General features: G+C 43.1%; 1 protein-coding gene across 1 annotated transcript in view; it reads right to left on the bottom strand.

Moving 5' to 3' along the window:
- Positions 1 to 5,055, bottom strand: part of RRP4 (ribosomal RNA processing 4) — a 42,572-nt gene extending 37,517 nt beyond the window's left edge. Inside the window, exons 1-2 of the mRNA XM_086503421.1 lie at positions 4,800 to 5,055; positions 4,579 to 4,680 (exon numbers count right to left, since the gene is read on the bottom strand). Coding sequence (XP_086359547.1) covers positions 4,579 to 4,680; positions 4,800 to 4,969 — 272 coding nt within the window. The 5' untranslated portion in view covers positions 4,970 to 5,055. The remainder of the gene's footprint in view (positions 1 to 4,578; positions 4,681 to 4,799) is intronic.
- Between the last annotated feature and the right edge of the window lie 13,125 nt (positions 5,056 to 18,180).

The raw sequence follows: 18,180 nt of genomic DNA, 5'->3' as shown, positions 1-18,180 counted from the left end.
CAATCTTCGACGTGCCTTCACCCGATTTGTGAACACACTCTCTCTCTCTCCATCAACGTGCTTTTCTTTTCTCCATTCCGAAGCTATGGCTCCGAAGCGTGTAACGCGAAGTTCCAAGGACGCCCATGCCGTTGCACCACCAAGGAAGGTGGGAAGAAAGGTGTCAACTCCAAACGTAGCTCATGCGGAAGCATCAATCAAAGAAGAAGTCGAAGCCGTCCAATCACTAGCACAGGAGTTAGCCGCACGCGCTCCAAATCCGGTAAGACAAATTTATAATTATGCATTGCTATTCATGTCGACTTGGGAAGCTAAGCATAGGGAAACCCTTAAACCGTCCGAAAAACGTGATTCTATCACATGAAACGAGCATATGTTTTCATAGACTAGTAAAAGGACTGTTTGATAAATTGTTACTGTTTGTTGGATTGTTATTGTTTAATCAATTGTTATTGTTGATAAGCGGTTTCTGATTGATATGAAGAATTGGTTGATCATGTTTGATGAATCATTAATGAGATGAATTATTGAAAGAATATATGTTGTTCTCGTAGATAGCGAGATGATTCCGCGGATAGCGGAGATTAAAGCTGAGGTTATCGGCTCTCTTTTGTTCCTCGCGGTTAGCGAGATGCCTCGAGGTTAGCGGGATGCCTCGCGGGTAGCGGGATGCCTGGCGGTTAGCAAGATGCCTCGCGGTTAGTGAGATGCCTCGCAGGTAGCGGGATACCTGGCGGTTAGCAAGATGCCTCGCGGGTAGCGGGATGCCTCGCGGTTAGCGAGATGGGAAGGTTGCGCAATTCGCGGTTAGCGAATAAATCCTTTGCAAAGGCTCTGTTGGTTAGACAGAGAAAGTCCGCGGGTAGCGGCAAAATGATGAGAAATTGGAAAAGTTGTTTTTGTTGAATAATAGGGTTGCCTTCATTAGCATTGTTTGAATTGCTTTGGTATTGTTTGAAGGGCTGTATAAAAGAACCTGTTTTTGGAATTAATTAAGGAACACTGTTTATATATGTAAAACAGTGTGGAAAAAAGTGTGCGTGTGGGGTGGAAAGTGGGGACTGGCTCAGGTTGCCAGTCAAGGATGGGTGGACTCGATTAGTCAAGTACTTTTCACTTTGTCTCTGTTAGTTAGAGATTTATCCCATGTCATATTTTGGATTTAAGGATGACGGCCGTGCCTCTTAAACGTGGGAAAAAAGGCGTTTTTGGATCCCTAATATGTGAAAGGGATTTCTTCTCTTATAATGTAGGATCTAGAGTCCATAGAACCTTTAATCTCATCGACCTGGCTTGTGGTGTAGGGTCTTGCAACCACGAACACAATAGGTTGAAGTCTTCTTCTCTTTCGTTGCTCGTATCCTTGCTTCGCATTATCGGAGTAGGAAGTCGTCAACGGATTTAGAGGATAAAGAAGGCTATCTTCCAGGTCGCCCCGATCTTTTAGGATGGGGACCTTACAGTACTTAAGTGCCTGGACATGCACCGCCTACGTACACGCTCACAAGGGTGCCAAAACACTTTCTAGGCTACCTAAACCCTAGAAGTAGGAATAGCTTGTCCACGTGCACATAGAGTTAGATGTGCACGTGACTCCAAGGTTGGTTGAAAACGCTAATGCTGCTAGGTACTGCTAAGAAAAGAAGAGGTGTTGCAGATACTACTTTTGCTTCTTCTACCTTCTCTAGCGCCCAAAGGGCTTCTTTTATAGATCCTTTAGCCATTAGCCCTACCTACTTTTAATAAATGTCATGTCAAAGTCACTTATTAATAAATGACTTAAGCGACTGTTCATATGTCTATATGCTTAAGTGATTTAACTATGCAAGAGAGGGTATGCAACTATGACCGGCCTGGGCTTGTACGTCCTCCTAGAGGCTCACAAGGGTGCCAAGCTAGGTCCTAGGCTAAGATTGACACTAGACTGTAGCAGAAGCTTGTCCACGTAGCGCAATTGCAGTGCGCACGTGACATGGCAGTACTCTGCAACAGCGTGGATTCCCTCTTATTCTTACTTTGCTGCATCAACACCCTCTTTGGGAACGGGAGAAGAGAGAGGTCTCTCTCTCTCTCTCTCTCTCTCTCTCTCTCTCTCTCTCTCTCTCTGCTTCGCACAGAAAGAATACGAAGGGAGATTTTAAAAAACACTGTACGCTGAAATTAGTTGCAAATTAGTTTTATTCTCTGATTTTTGTCGAAAATCAGTAGAATTATTAAAGAAACCTCTGATTTTTGTCAAAAATTCAGCAATTGTACATGTTACATCTCTGATTTTATCAAAAACTAGCAAAAAGGACGTGAATTTTCACCTGCACACATACTCGTGAGAAGAAAAACCAACAATTTCAGCAATTAATCATTAAAAACTACGCGAAATTGAGTTATCTGATTGCACGTGGTCCTTCCTACAGCCATGCGGGCTCTGATACCATGTCACGTACATGCGGAGAGGATCTCTCGGCTACACAAACCGCCTATAGACACGCATCGGACGAACCACCCGACCGTAGCCACCATCCGACAGCACACCCGTGTTCGAGCCAGCATCCGAGGACGTAGGCGTGCACCTGTAAGACCGAGCGTCCCATACCACCCAGCCTCACCTCCTCGAGATAACCTCACGCACTCCTAGCCTCACAAGCTAACCATTGGCACTCTGTCAGTGGGAGTATATAACTACAAACGAGGCCTTGGCATCTCTTTTATAATAGTGGCCAGCCACACTGACCGGGTTCACACTACATCCGTCGAGACACGTGACGCCTATCCCGACGATGTCCTACACCAAATCCCGTCTAATGAGAATAGGACATAACACAATCCAACTTTAAAACCCACAATTTCTAAAATGGTGCAAAAATGTCACTTATTGATAAGTTGATGACCTATTAAAAAGAGGTGATTCACATGCAAATAAATACCTAGGCTGAGTACTAATGCAACTGTATGGGAACACTCCCCAATGCCTACACGTAGTAGACCTTGGCTATGCTTATGTACAATCAAAGGATATGCAACTAATCTAAAGTGCCTGGACATGCATGTCCTGTGTACAGGCTCACAAGGGTGTCAGAACATTTCCTAAGCTGTCATAAACCCTAGAAATAGGAGTTATAGCTTATCCACATGCACATAGGGTTAGATATACCTTCATAAGTTCAGAATAGCCTGAACTCACGAATTATAAGAGGAAATAAAGCACTCATAAAACTATAAAATCAAGAAGCACAAGAGAAAAAAATAAATAATAAATAAATAATAATAATTAAAATATCCCTAAATCACTTTACTTGCTATGAGACAAAACTAGAGAAAACATAACATTATTAACATAAAAATGTTTTTACAAAAAGACGTGCAAAATGTATTGCGGATGGCCACCTATCACGTGCACATAGGGTTAGATGTGCATGTGACAGGTGGCCATCCACAATCCCACATCGAGAAGGATCCAAAGGTGCATCAAATCAGCCCCGAAAGTGCCTTGTCTTGAGGAGTTACCGCGACAACATTCACAATTTGAATCAGTAGAGCCTACACTTGAGGTACTGTATGTGTATACATTCCATTTGCGCAATCAAAAGCAACCCTTGAGAGGGTTGGTTGGGGCCCCATCGGGTGTCATTCTCCTCTTCTCTTGAACCTATCTCTCCTCCTAGCCTCTTGCCCTTATATAGACAAACCCTCAAGCTCGGTTTAGAGTGGCCTTTGGCTTCTAGACCCTTAGCCTAACAAGAATCATAATCATATCTAAATAGACAACCTTGGCCATGTAGTTGTCTAAAAAGAGTGTACCATAATGATCCTCATAATCAACACCTTAGCACCCGCCGTGACACATCTGGAAAAAATGGTACTAATGTCATAGTCCATGAGAACTCATATTTTCCACATGTGGAATATGTCTCATATGATGATATTGATACCTTAACCAACAATGTGGATCTCCTTGCCAAAAAGGATTTAGTCCTCAAGGTAAACGTTTGGTATGTCTTTCCATGTATCTCATGGAGTATAACAACGGAATATTAATTTGTAAAATGGTAAGGAATATGCAAAATAGATGCCACTTAACTGGTTCGCTATGGTTCATAACCATGCTCACTGCGAATATCCTTTAGTGGATCTCTATACATGTTTGTGCTTGTGGATGATATTGGCAAGTACACTTGGGTATTATCCTTGAAATTCAAGTCAAAGGCTTTTGTATACTTTTGAAATTGGAGGACTATGGTTGAGAAGAAGGATCTCAGGGTTGTCACTCTTTGCATAGACAAACGGAGTGAGTTCACCTCCAAGGAGTTTGCACAATGGTGCAAGTCAAAGGGCATTCAACACCAGCTGAGTATTCCCCTCGGTCCATCACAGAAAGAGTTCTCCTAAACCAGATCAAGAAACATCTCTTCCCAGATTCTAACCACATTGCGATGATTGTAACCCCGTTGCAACAAATCAGAGTGCGCAAAAACTGCACGTATCACCTAGTCTTCTGCGAGAGCATGGGCAAAAATTGGAATTGAACTTTGCAAAAAAGGGAGGTATACGTTGCAAGGAAGAAAATTAGAGTTTTGATGGTACCTGGATCTGAGTGGCTTGACTGTGATTAGCTGATCCACGCGCTCCACTACACCACACAGCGTTGCCATGAGCTGGCCATCTACGACTTGTGTTCCGTGGCCCCTGCATACACAACCAGTTCTATTCAGAAGGGGGCTTGCAAACTCAGATGGAAGAACTCGCTCTCGACTCATGTATGCCATCTCTCTCTCTCTCTCTCTCTCTCTCTCTCTCTCTCTTACTTGAGAACAGTGGCCTCGTTCTGCACATGGATGGGGTCTGCGATATTGACAAAGGCGGAGGAGTGATAGCTCCCGGGTGCTTCGCGCAGCTGCTCCTGAGCTCTCTTGAGACGATGCCGCTGGCTGTCCGACATCTGGAAATGCAGGCCGCGCAGCGTGGTATCTTCCATGGCTGCGGTAGAGTAAGCGCAGCTTCAAGCTTTACCTTGAAACCTCGCGATGGCTTGCTAAAACCTTTTGCTAAACTGAAAATGAGAATATGGGAATGAGAATCTATATCTATACTAAGGATAAAGGGAATTCCGGTTCCTCCCCCCCCCCCCCCTTGCCACGCATCAGAACTTGCTTCAACCGGCGGGAGCACACTGACGCAGAGAGAGAGAGAGAGGCGACGAAGCCATCGGCTATACTAATATCTTTAAACTAGAGTGCTTCGTTAGCTGCGTTCGTATCGAATTAAGATTAAGTAAAATATTGAAAACTATAAATGCTATTTCAACACTTCTCAAATGAAAAAAAAAATCGTTTGTTTGATGCTATTAATTTGTCTAAGATATTTATACTAAGGATAAAGGGGGGGGGGGGGGGGAATTCCGGTTCGTCCCCCCCTGCCACGCATCAGAACTTGCTTCAACCGACGGGTGTGGCCTGCAGCTCCGGGAGCACAGTGACACAAAGAGAGAGAGAGAGAGAGAGAGAGAGAGAAGCGACGAAGCCGTCGGCTATACTAGTATCTTTAAACTAGAGTGCTTCGTTCGCTACGTTCGTATCGAATTAAGATTAAGTAAAATATTGAAAACTATAAATGCCATTTCAACACTCCTCAAATGAAAGAAAAATCGTTTGTTTGATGCTATTAATTTGTCTAAGATATTTATTAGATGGGAGGAGAGACTTCAAAATGAAGGAGAGAGAGAGAGAGAGAGAGAGAGAGTTCATCAAAGGGTGTTTTTTTATCCGAGAGAAAATGAAGCACGGAGAGAGATTTCATCAAAGTGTGTTAGATTTTTTTTACCTAAGAGTGTTTTGGATTCTTTGCAAAAATGGGATACTGATCGTAGTGCTTCAAAGGGATACCTCGCAAAAAACCACAAGGAGGGTTAGAATTTTGCCAAGCTCAACGTTCGTGATCATACAAGATGTCATTGTTATTAATTTTTTGTTGTTCCATTTTTCATGTTCCATTAAAAAAAAAACATGCAAGTCTCCTTACATGGGGGAGTTTGCACAATCCTCCCCAATTTTTATAATACGAGGGAACGTGCCATTCCCACGGCAGCGTGCAATTTTCAATGCATTCATTAACTGCGTTCTCAGTGTCAAAAAACAAAAAATGATAATGCTTACTCACTGCCGGATTGAATCTCTCTCGTTGATGGACTTCCTTGCATCAATGATGTTGGGCATCTTGCGTAGAGCCACATACCTTCAAGATGTATGCATAGGTGATTGCATCTGGAGAGAGGCCCTCGCTTTGCATCTGTTGAAAACAAATTAGAGCTTTCTGGCCCTGCCCCCGTGGGACAAATCTTACAATTAATGCATTCCAAGGGCCCACACTCTAGATCACAGGAAGCATGATAATTTTTTGCAACAACCCGTGACTAGTAATCTCATCATTAATTCTCTCACCCATGTCAACGTCTTTCATAAGACTACAACCTTCAATGTGCAAGCGTAAGTGATTGCATTGGGACAATTGGAAAGAGGCCTTCGCTATCCCATGAGAATAACAAAGTATTGCCTTGAAACAGCAACGTTGGGCTTATTTGTAATAGTGATGATAGTTCGGACATGAGAACTTCTCATGTTTTTGTGAGTCTGCTTGATGTATTTCACGAGTATTGCCTCTTCCCTAGAGTTGTTAGTGGATTTGTTACCTTTCTGTGGACATTGTAAGGGCACCACATTTGCCATACATATAAAGAAAACCCCTGCTAAGAACAACCTGTTTCTGAATAGCTTGTGACTGAGACTAGCACTCTCATCATAAATTCTCTCACCCATGTCAGCATATTACGAAGTCTTTCAAGATGCTAGCATGGATACTTGCTTCCATAGATGATTGCATTGGAGAAAGGCCTTCTGCTTGCATATGCTTAGAACAACCTTGACGAGCTTCCTTGCCAACATCCTGCATCGATTCGAAGTGATTACCCATCTTGTGGTTTTTCTGTGAAGGTACCAAGAAAGAACAAAGGAAGCCAATCTCCTATTTTCACTGAAAGGCTGTAATTCTGACGATTTCTCAGTTTGCGATGAGAAAGACGTCAGAGAGCCGAAACTGTAGTTTAGAGCAAGAACATCTTTTTTCTTGCATAGAGCCACATGCCTTCAAGATGCATGCATAGGTGATTGCATCTAAACAGAGGCCCTCGCTTCGCATCTGCTGACATTGCAAACAGAACACCTGATAGGGAGCATGATAGATTTGAAAGTCGTCAACGCTTGTGATCGACGTGTGATTTAAAAAGATTGCGACATGTGGTGCTTGTGTAGGTGATTGCATCTATGCCTACGTAGGTGATTACATCATGAGAGACGCCCTCACTTTGCATCTGGATTTTGACTGCAACGATTAAAAAAGCGCGATAGAGCCACATAGCTTCCAGATGCCTGCATGTGTTGATTGCAGCTGGAGAGAGGCCCTCACTTTGCATCTGGATTTTGACTTCCATGCCATATCAGCCCACAACTTCCTTGCCACAGCCATGAGGGGCATATCTTGCAATTAATGTGCCCCACGAGATGGCAGTCGAGTCCTACGTAGTGCCACATGCCTTCAAGATGCAAGCAAATGTGATTCCATGCCCTCACTTTCATCAGCTGAAAACAGCTCAAAAATTCTTGGCCCTTCGCTTGTTGGGGATGTCCCGCGATTAATGGGTTCCAAGAGACAACATTTTGGACACGAATCTCGTCAGGAATCTTGGCATTGAGGGTCCTGGAAGGTCTGGATTGTTTTCAATATTCCCTGACTAACAATATCATCGTGAATTTTGTTGCCCATATCAGTATCTTGCGTAGTGCCACCTACCTTCAAGATGAAAGCATACTCGAGCACTTTTTGGTGCTTTCTCAAGTACACCACATCTCGCATACATGATCATTTCTCCTATGTAGTGCCACATGCTTTCAAGATGCAAGCATAAGTGATTACATCAGGAGAAATGTCCTTGCTTTGCATCCTGAAAATAGCCAGCAAGAGCTTCCTGGCAGAGATGACATTCCGGACATTAAGGCATTGCCACATGCCTTCAAGACAAAGCATAGGTGATTGCATCTAGAGAGATGCCCTCGCTCTGCATCTATTAGAAACAACCCAGGCCAGGGCTCCGTGGCCCTGTCACATTTGGCATAGATGTCGACCAAGGCAGTGCCAAGCATTACGTTTCGTAAAAGGGAACCACAATATTGATCAAATAACCGCCAAGCATGACATCGTACTCCCAACAGCCCCCGACTAGCAATCTCATCGTGGATTTTGATACACTTGTGATAGGCATATTGGGCATATCTTGCAACCAACATGTTGCAGGTGATGACATTCTGGAGAGAAAGCCCATCACGAACTTTTCATGCTTTTGTGACAGTACCACGTTTGGCATACATGTCAACCAAAGAATTGCCAAGCATGACATCCTTCACCAAGCGTGCTAGATCAAGCATCTTCTTGTTAATACACTCACCCATGTCGTCAACGGCTCGTGTAAGGCCACTAGCCTTCAAGGCGCAAGCATTTGCATTCATACTCAGTTTGAAGAGATGCATCCATGAAAATGGCATAGAGCTTTCTGGCCCTGCTGCTATCGCGTGTATCCCACAATCAATGCATTCCAAGACTCGACTTTTCGAATAGGAAGCACCTCAAGCACTTTTTGTGCTTTCTTAAGTGCACCACATCTGGCATACATATCGACCAAGATAGTGCCAAGCACGACATCTTTTTTCAACATCAGCATCTTTGTGAATTTTTGTGCCCACATCAGCATCTTGGCGTTGATCCACATGCCTTCAAGATGCATGCATAGGTGATTGCCAACTGGAGAGATACACTTGCTTTACATTCGCTGAAAACGGCCTAGAGATTTTTGGCCCCGCTCTTGTTAATCACGTCCCGCAATCAGTCAAATCCAAGAGGCGACATTTTGGACAGGAACTTCCTCAAGAACTTTTAGTGCTTTTTCAATCGCATCACATTTGGCATACATATCGACCAAGACAGTGCCAAGCACGACATCTTTTCTCAACGTCAACATCTTTGTGAACTTTTTTGTCCATATTAGCATCTTGTGTAGAGCCACATGCCTTCAAGATGCATGTGTAGGTGATTGCAACTTGAGAGACACCCTCATTTTGCATCTGCTGAAAACAAACTAGAGCTTTTTGGCCCTGTCCCGATGCAGCATATCTTGCAATTAATGCATTCCAAGAGTACACACTCTGGACAAGAAGCTCTCAGAGCACTTGCGTAGAGCCACATGCCTTCGAGATGTAAGCATAGCCTTCAAGACTAAAGTATAGGTGACTAATCTTGCTTTGCATCCACTAAAAACGGCCTAGAGCTTTCTGGCCTTGCTCTTGTTGTGCACATCCCGCAATCAGTGTATTCCAAGGAGGCGGCATTCTGGATACGAAGCTCCTCAAGCACTTTCTGTTCTTTCTCAATCGCATCACATTTGGCATACATATTGACCAAGACAGTTCCAAGCATGACATCTTTTTTCAACATCAAAATCTTTGTGAATTTTTGTGCCCATATCAGCATCTTGCATAGAGCCACATGCCTTCAAGATGCACAGCATTCCAAGAGGCGACATTCCGAACAAGAAGCTCCTCAAGCACTTTTGTGCTTTCTCAAGCGCACCACATTTGGCATACATATCGACCAAGGCATTGCCAAGCACGACATCTTTTTTTATCAGCAGCCCCTGCCCATATCAACATCTTGTGTAGAGCCACATGCCTTCAAGATGCACGTGTAATTGATTGCCTTTGTTGAAAATAGACTAGACCTTTCTCCTGTGGCAAATTGTGCAATCAGCTCATTCCAAGAGTCCACATTCCAAACTCTGGTGCTGCTCTTGTTATGCACATCCCGCAATCAGTGCATTCCAAGAGGCAACCTTCCAGATAGGAAGCTCCTCGATCACTTTTTGTGCTTTCTCAAGCACACCACATTTGGCATACATATTGACCAAGACAATGCCAAGCACGATATCTTTTTTCAGCAGCCTCTAGCACTGCTCTTGTTGCGCACATCCTGCAACTGGCCCTGCTCTTGTTGTGTGTATCTCATGACCAATGCATTCCAATGCTTTGCATCCACTGAAAATAGCCTACTTGCCATCAAGATGCAGGCATAGATGATTGCATTTGTAGAAAGGATTTTTCATTTGCATGACGCAAAGCTTCCTTGCCAAAGCCATGTTAAATGTGCAACAATCAACATACTCCACGAGACGACATTTTGGATACAAAGCTCATCAAGGTGTTTATGTGCTTTCGTAAGGGCACCACATTTCGCACACACACTCACAAATGTGCTCTTGAGTAGAAAACTCATCAAGAACTTTCGTGAAGGCAACACATTTAGCATGCTTTCTTTCCATACACAACTTTGTTGCTCCAAAAGCCACCGACTAACAATCTCGTTGTGACTCCTCTCACTTTTGTGAAGATTTTGCATAAGTCCACATGCGTTCAAGGTGCAAGCATAGGTGATTGCCTTCGGAGAAAGGCCTCCTCCTCGCATCTAGGTAAAACAGTTGAGAGTGTTCCTGCATACAACGCACTCCAAGAGACGACATCCCAAAGAGGATGCCCATTAAGCACATTTTGTAAGGGAACTGCATTTGACATACAAATTGATCAAAGGACTGCCAAGCACAAAATCATTCTCCAACAGCCTCTGAGTATAGAATAACATAAGTCCTGGGTGCAAGCATAGCTGAATGCAGATGGAAAGAAACCCCCCTGCTTGCATGTAATTAAAACAACACAAAGCTTCCTTGTTGGGCTTATTCTACAGACATCGAATTTCAAGCGAAGAACATGCCTATAAAGACATTTTCATGCTTCCATGATGGCACCACATTTGGAATACATATAGACCACCACATTTCCAAGTAGCACATGTTTTTGCAACAGCTCATGACTAGCCAGTTGATTGTGAATTCTCTGACCCATGTGATGGTCTTGTGTAAGAACACAAGCCCTCAAGGTGCAAACATAGGTGATTGAATTTCGAGAAAGGACTTCCTATTGCATCTGGTTACAATAGCCCAAAGGTTCCTCAACCCAACCTACAACGAATGCATATTTTCCCTACGGTCCCTGACTTGCAAGATCATCCTTCCCATCCACTGAAAAAAGCCCACAACTTCCATGCCGCGGTCATGCTGGGAATACCCTGCATTCAACAGGTTCCAAAGTGATGACATTCTCGACAGGAAGGTCGTCAAATGCTTTCTTGAGTGTACCACACAAGAAAGGCTAGGCATAAAAATGTGTTAACCTTGCTAGGCACAAATTGTTTCTCCAAAAGCCCTTGACTAGTAATCTCATCGTGAAGTCTCTCACTTGTGTGAAGATCTTGCATAAGGCCACATGCATTCAAGGTGCAAGCATAGGTGATTGCCTTTGGAGAAAGGCCTCCTCTTTGCATTTGGGTAAAACAATTGAGTATGTCCTTGTCACAAGCATTTAGGGCATATCTTGTATACACGCACAAGAGACGACATCCCAAAGAGGATGCCCATCAAGTACCTTTTGTAAGGGAACCGCACTTGACACACAATTGATTAAAGCATTGACAAGCACGAAATCTTTGTCGGACTACCCCTGAGTACAGAATACACAAGCCTTGTAGGTGCAAGCATAGGTGAATGCAGATGGAAATGACCTCCTGTTCGCATGTAGTTAAAATAGCATAGAGCTTCCTTCCATAGCAATGTTGGGCATATTATGCAAACAACACATTCCAAGTGAAGAGCATGCCTATAAAGACATTTTTGTGCTTCCATGATGGCACCACATTTGGCATACATATGGACCAATGCATTGCGAAGTAGCATTTGTTTCTACAACAACCCATGACTTGCAAACATATGTGAATGCAAATGGGAAGAGATGTTCCATTCACATGTAGCGATGACAGTTGGCCAGCATATCGATCAAAGAAGCACCAAGCACAACATCTCTCCAATAGACCAATTGGAAGTTTTTGATGGGGATCCTCTCTAGACTATCATCAAGAGTAAAAGGGCAATGCCGAGAGCCTAACTGACAATCTCCTCTCTCTTAGCTTGCCCACCTCAACACCTTTCTCATTTTCATTTGCCTTACAAGATGCAAGCAGAGGCGGTTGCATATGAAGAGAGTCTCCCACCGTGCACACATGGCAACCAAAAGCTCTACCAAGCATGACACCATTTTCCAACAAGCCCTTATTTCTGCCTTGTTGTTTGCTGAAGCTGTGCGCGATCGCACAAGACCAAGTCAATTTTAGTCGTAAAAACCGTTTGGTTTGAGGACTATGAATGGATACTTCTGCTGCCTTCAGAGGCGATGTTGCTCACTGAAAACACCACAGCTTCCATGCCACACAACGATGTTGTGCATATCTTGCAATCAAAAGCCCTTAGCTTCCATGCCCAATATGTGGAGAGACCAAAGGCACCCTGTGAAAAGAGTGCAGAGCATCCTTTGCACAATAATGTTGCGCATATGTTGTAATCAGGTGATAAGATTCAGGCAACGATGGTGCTTGCACTATTTTTATTGTCTAACAGACACAGTTATTTTTGTTGATTATAAGATAAGACTACTTCCGTTGAAAATCTTGGCCACGTGGACGAACATCTTGCGAGTAATTTGATCTTGCAGAGCTGATAAACGATAAAGATGGCGAAGCGAGCAAGCAAAAGCTAAGCGCGCAGAGCTGATAAACGGTAAAGATGGCAAGATTGGTGAAAATAAAACGTTTGAAAAGTCATACCACGTGGACGAACCACGTGGGTTAACGAGAGGCTAGGGATTAGAAATTGCCTCCTACGCTAACGAAGTAAAGAAAAGGATTATACAACATAGCCTAGTAGGGGCTACCCAAGCCCCTACCCAATCGTAGAAAATAAAAAAATATCTCATTAGGAGAGTATATCCGCTTCGCATTAGATGATAGAGAAGGTCGCACACAGGGGGATAAGGCATGCAAAGAGGAGGCAAGGCAGGGCTGAGGTGTGGTTTGTTTTGTTGGGTGGGGGGGTTGCAGAACGGGAGAAGTAGGGGTGGCGTCAAAAGAATAATTTTAAGTATTCATGGGTACGGACCTCGGCGCACAGGCATGGATGCCGTCGTGGTTTACAGCAGCCTTAAGTGGTGAAACTCTCTTTCGTGCGAGTTTGAATCTTTGTCCCTCATTTTGTAAGGGTGCGAGAGGATTCCCTCGGACCTGCAAGCGGTATCGGCAAGAATCTTTGAAGTAATTGAATAAAACTAGGTAGTTGCCAGTAAGGGTACCAGTAGAGATGTGTCCTCGAACTCAAAAAAAGATGCAATAATCGGAATGAGAATGAGAATATCTTTAAAAGAAAAGGATTATACAACATAGCCTAATATGTGTCCTCAATCTCGAAAAAAGATGTAGTAATCAAAATCTTTTGAAGATGCTGTGAAAGTAAAGCCGCATGACGACAGGAGAAACAGAAAGCAGCGAGTAGAGGTAGGGAGGGACGGAGCCAGCCTAGGTGGCCTGAAGCTAATTTGGCATGCGATGCAAGCGTGGATGCAAGTCAAATTGGATAGCTTCTTTTTTATAATAAAAATTTCTCATCAGACTCTCATCATGCCCTCTTTGTGGTGGGTTGGCTTAGCTCAGTGATGACCAGTCATTGCTGTCTCGCAGGTTTTGAGATCGATCTCTCAATGCGCAAGCTAATGGTTTTGGAGACGCTGCCTGGTCTGCATTTGTACATCAAGTGGAATCTTAAAAGAATCCAACCAATAAAATAAGCAACGAACTAGTATGAACCATCAGTAGGGACCCATTTCAAAAAATCTCTTTGGTTAGAATCTTCAGGAGATGCCCTTTGGCATGAAAGGAAAAAGGAAGGGTGCCCACTCTCGAGGCGAAAAAGGAAGGCGTAGACAGTCGGGGCTAGGTAGCACCGTAGGAGGACGGGGCTTGCGTAGAGCTCGCTGACAACAGTGATGCAAGACGGGTCTCGCGCAAAGCTCGACGACAAAAGTGATGCAGGTCGACGGGGCATGGGCAACGTGTGGTCATGCACGTTTTTTTATGAGAGAAATGATTGACGTCATTGGCACAGAGTAGGCCTTTGCCCGAGTGGTCTAGCGCAGCAATGGGTAGGATGGAACTTGCGGTTGTTCCAGTTTGAATCCCCATCCCATCCTTCACTTTTGAGGCCTGAATTGCAAGGTGAATCGCAAGAAAAGCTTCATCTCAGTGGAATCTAACGATGATTCTAGGCAATATAATAACGAAGCTATGAGTATGTCCTAGTAGGGGGTACCGGCTGGCGTAGAATCGAAAAAAACACCGAATCTGAAAGGATACCAACGCAAATCAAAATAGAGAAGTTGCACGCATCCATTAGAGGGAAGTTGAGATGGCAATTGGTTGGCGCACTCTCTGGTAATTGGCGCACTCTCAAGCAAAGTTTTCCGAGAGAGAGAGAGAGAGAGAGAGAGAGAGAGAGAGAGAGAGAGAGAGAGAGAGAGAGAGAGAGAGAGAGAGAGGATATTTTTTCTGATACTGAATGAAATGAGGCAATGTCCACAACATCGCAAGCTGCTAGACTGGTTCGCTGAAATCTATGTGAGATGTGATACTTGTGGGATTGAGTTCAAATCCTACTTCCTGCTTTTGAAGGTTAGGAATACCGAGGCTGGATGTATGCCTCATGTGGGGGGAATCTTGCAAATAAATGAATAAATCAACGAACGAGCCAGTAGGTAACCTTGTACACATTTTAAAAAAAGAAGACATGCAAATATGGAAGGGTAAATGTCCAAAAAAGGACTGTCCTTTCGTTGAGACTCACTAACACTCTTTGGTCTAGAGCGATTGTTCTAATTCAAACACTCAACCAAGACATGCAAATATGTCGTGCTATGTGCTAGCAGTACGCCACACCAAGTTAACATTGCATTGGCAGGTCTTGGTCTCTTGGTCTCAAGGCAGCAAACTATTTGAGAGGTGGGAGCAGTTCAAGAGCGGGATTAACATCGTGCAACATCTTGAAAGCAAAACAGATGTGGTGTGAGCAAGTGAGCAAGAGGGTTGGCTGAGTGAGAGCAGACGCAGGGGATGCGTGGGGATAGAAGATTGCGGAAGACTGTAGAGGGGATGGAGTTGAGGTAGCACCTTTTGAGGCCAGGTGGACCAGGTGTGAGGGAGGTCGTGGTATGGAGGCGGCGCAAAGCCGAGTGTAGGGTGAGGTTGAAGCAAAAATCAATAAGCAAGAGGTTTCATTGGAGATGGCATGCCGATGGCTGCCATTTTGGACCCCACCGCCCTTCTGAGCTACTTCGCACTGCTAATGTCCACAATTCAAGACCCAAGTACAGGCGCAGAAAGAACTCTCCCCTCATCATGCTATGCTAAAATCTTAGCTCTGCCCTGTTTGATTTCTACACGTTCTTTCTCCTCGGTAGACGAATAGTCTACCCAAGATCACCTCCATCGAGAGGTGTGGGTGTTGGTAGTACTTGCCCTCAGCAGTCGGCACATCAGGGCAGAGAGAGAGAGAGAGAGAGAGAGAGAGAGAGAGAGAGAGAGAGAGAGAGAGAGAGAGAGAGAGAGAGAGAGAGAGAGAGAGAGAGAGAGAGAGAGAGGGCACTCATTGTAAGAGAAATTTCTCGCTTGCAGGAGAATTTCTTGCATCCATTTGTGGTTGCAAGCATTTGCAGCCACGTGGATGCAAGTTCTTCTTTTTTTATAAAGTATATAGATATTTTCTCCATGAAAATTTGATATTTTGTTTTCTCTGCTTTGACTACAAGGTTATGGGATGTCTTCAGTGCTATGCGAATGCAATCGATGTGCAGATTTATGTGGTCTGATTGTCTGCTATGGAGTCAAGTGCTTGATTTTGGTTCCTTATTATGTTTGGATTTTGGTTTTTGTGACATTTGTGTTGGGTTTTCGAAACAATCCATCATATGAATATCTTAATTCCTCCCTTAGTTTGCAAAGGATGAGTATGTGTATGTTTCTCCTTTTTTGTCTCATTCTAGATGGTAGCTACCAGTGTTTGGGAAAAGTGTGTCAGCTTAGCTTGGAGCCAGTTAAGAAAAAAAACATATTGAGCAGAGAGAATAAAGGAAAAAAGCTGGTTTAAAATTTCCACAAAATAGAGTAATTTTGCCAAAATGCCAATTATTTTGAGAAATTATGGCTAGCTTTTGCTTAAAGGGATTTATGTATGTTTGTGAAAATTATTTTTCCAAAGAACACTGGGGAGATGTGTGATATGTTTTAGGGCATGTTTATCAGAGATAGTATGCCTTTTCTCTAGAAAAAAATTGTTTAGATTATCTTTGAGGTGTGACTTTTGTGCACTCAAAGGAGGGCATAGGGCACCCACATCTTCGGGTGCATTTTTTTTTGTGAAAAATACAAATGTCCCCTTTGCTTTGAAGCAGATTGAAAACTAGTATTAATTGCTATTTTCATAAATAACAACATTGACTGGAAGAAGTGGTGTCTGGAACTCTCTCCTCACTTCGTCTATGGTGGTGGCCGCCCTTCACTTGTGCCAACATGCAAGCAACAAGTAGAGCTGTGTGTGTGTGTGTGTGCTATGAACCCGTCAGACGTTCCCTTCAAGCTCTGTGCAAAAGCAGAGGGGAAACAAGCAGTGTGTGTCGGTCGGGGTGCGCACAGGTTGAGGACTCTCTCTCTTACGCGCGTGCAAAGTGTGTGTTGTGATGGGATGTTGTCGCCTCCAACTGGTGGTGCTTGACGTCGACGGTGGTGATCATCTGTCCCTTCAATGCTGCACACACAAAAAAAATGCCACGTCAGTGGCATTTGTTTTTTAATGATACCCTTTTTATTATCTAACCTTATCGCATGCCAGTAGTAATATACAAATGGTCCTTCGTACGATTAGGACATACAGATGATAAGGTTAGATAATAAAAGGCTCTTGGGGCCCCCAAATCTCAAAAAAATAAAAACCCTTTCAAAACATCTTAAGTGCATAAGTGAAAGGTGAATTTAGGAAATGAAAAGACACATGAAGGTGGAAAGTCAAAAGACTTTTTATGTCCATATAAAGAGAGGTGGTCGAGTGCACATTAATATATTTGTGTTTCTCTTATTGTCTGCAAGTAGTAATATATAAATGGTCCTTCGTACGATTAGGCAATACAGATGATAAGGTTAGATAATTAAAGTCTGTACGGGCCCCCCAATCTCAAAAAATAAAAATCCTTTCAAAACATCTTAAGTGCATAAGCGAAGAGTGAATTTAGGAAATGAAATGACACATGAAAGTGAAAAGTCAAAAGACTTTTTATGTCCATATAAAGAGACGTGGTAGAGTGCACATTAGTGCATTTGTGTTTCTCTTCTCCTTTATTTTTCCTTCAAAATTTTCTTCTCTTTAGACTGTCTTTGCAGATGTAGGTAGTGAATATACATTTTTTGAAGCCATAGTGGGACAATAGTTAATTAGGACCCCCCAATTGTGAAAAACTAAAAATATTTTTGAAACATCTTAAATGCATAAGTGAAGGGTGAGTTTACGAAATGTGAAGGTGGAAAGGCGAAATATTTTTTGAGTCCATATAAAGAGGCGATCGAGTGCACATTGGTGCATTTGTGTTTCTCTTCTTCTTTATTTTCTCTTTAGCACTTTCTTCTCTTTAGAATGTCTTTGCCCCATGTAGGTAGTGAATATATTGGCCAAGAAGGCCATAGGACAATGGTACTATGGTAGAGAAAACGTACAATTCCTCTTTGCATCTCTCACCATCCAATGGTCACCATCACATTAACTATGAATGTTGACATTTTAAGACATTCAATAAATAAATAAATAAATATATATATGTGAGAAAGAACCTTACAAATGTGCTGGCAATCATGTGCATCTCTCTCTCTCTCTCTCTCTCTCTCTCTCTCTCTCTCTCTCTCTCCATTAACATGTCAAATGTGTTCTAATACTTGCTCAATTTATTATGTGAAAATTATTGCCTTCTTGAGGCCATTGCAAAGTTTTCACCTTGTTTTTTTAAACCCATTATGAATACCTTATGACTCAATAATAATGACTATGTTACTAAAATTGGAGTATTTACATTTCAAAAAAGTAGGAAGGCGCGTTGAGTCAGAAGAGTGGGAAAAGAAAGG

This window comes from Adiantum capillus-veneris, chromosome 27, assembly GCF_014529385.1.
Source record: "Adiantum capillus-veneris isolate H3 chromosome 27, ASM1452938v2, whole genome shotgun sequence".
Taxonomy (NCBI): domain Eukaryota; kingdom Viridiplantae; phylum Streptophyta; class Polypodiopsida; order Polypodiales; family Pteridaceae; genus Adiantum; species Adiantum capillus-veneris.
The sequence above is the reverse complement of the archived record's forward strand: the minus strand, read 5'-3'. Positions and strand labels throughout refer to the sequence as shown.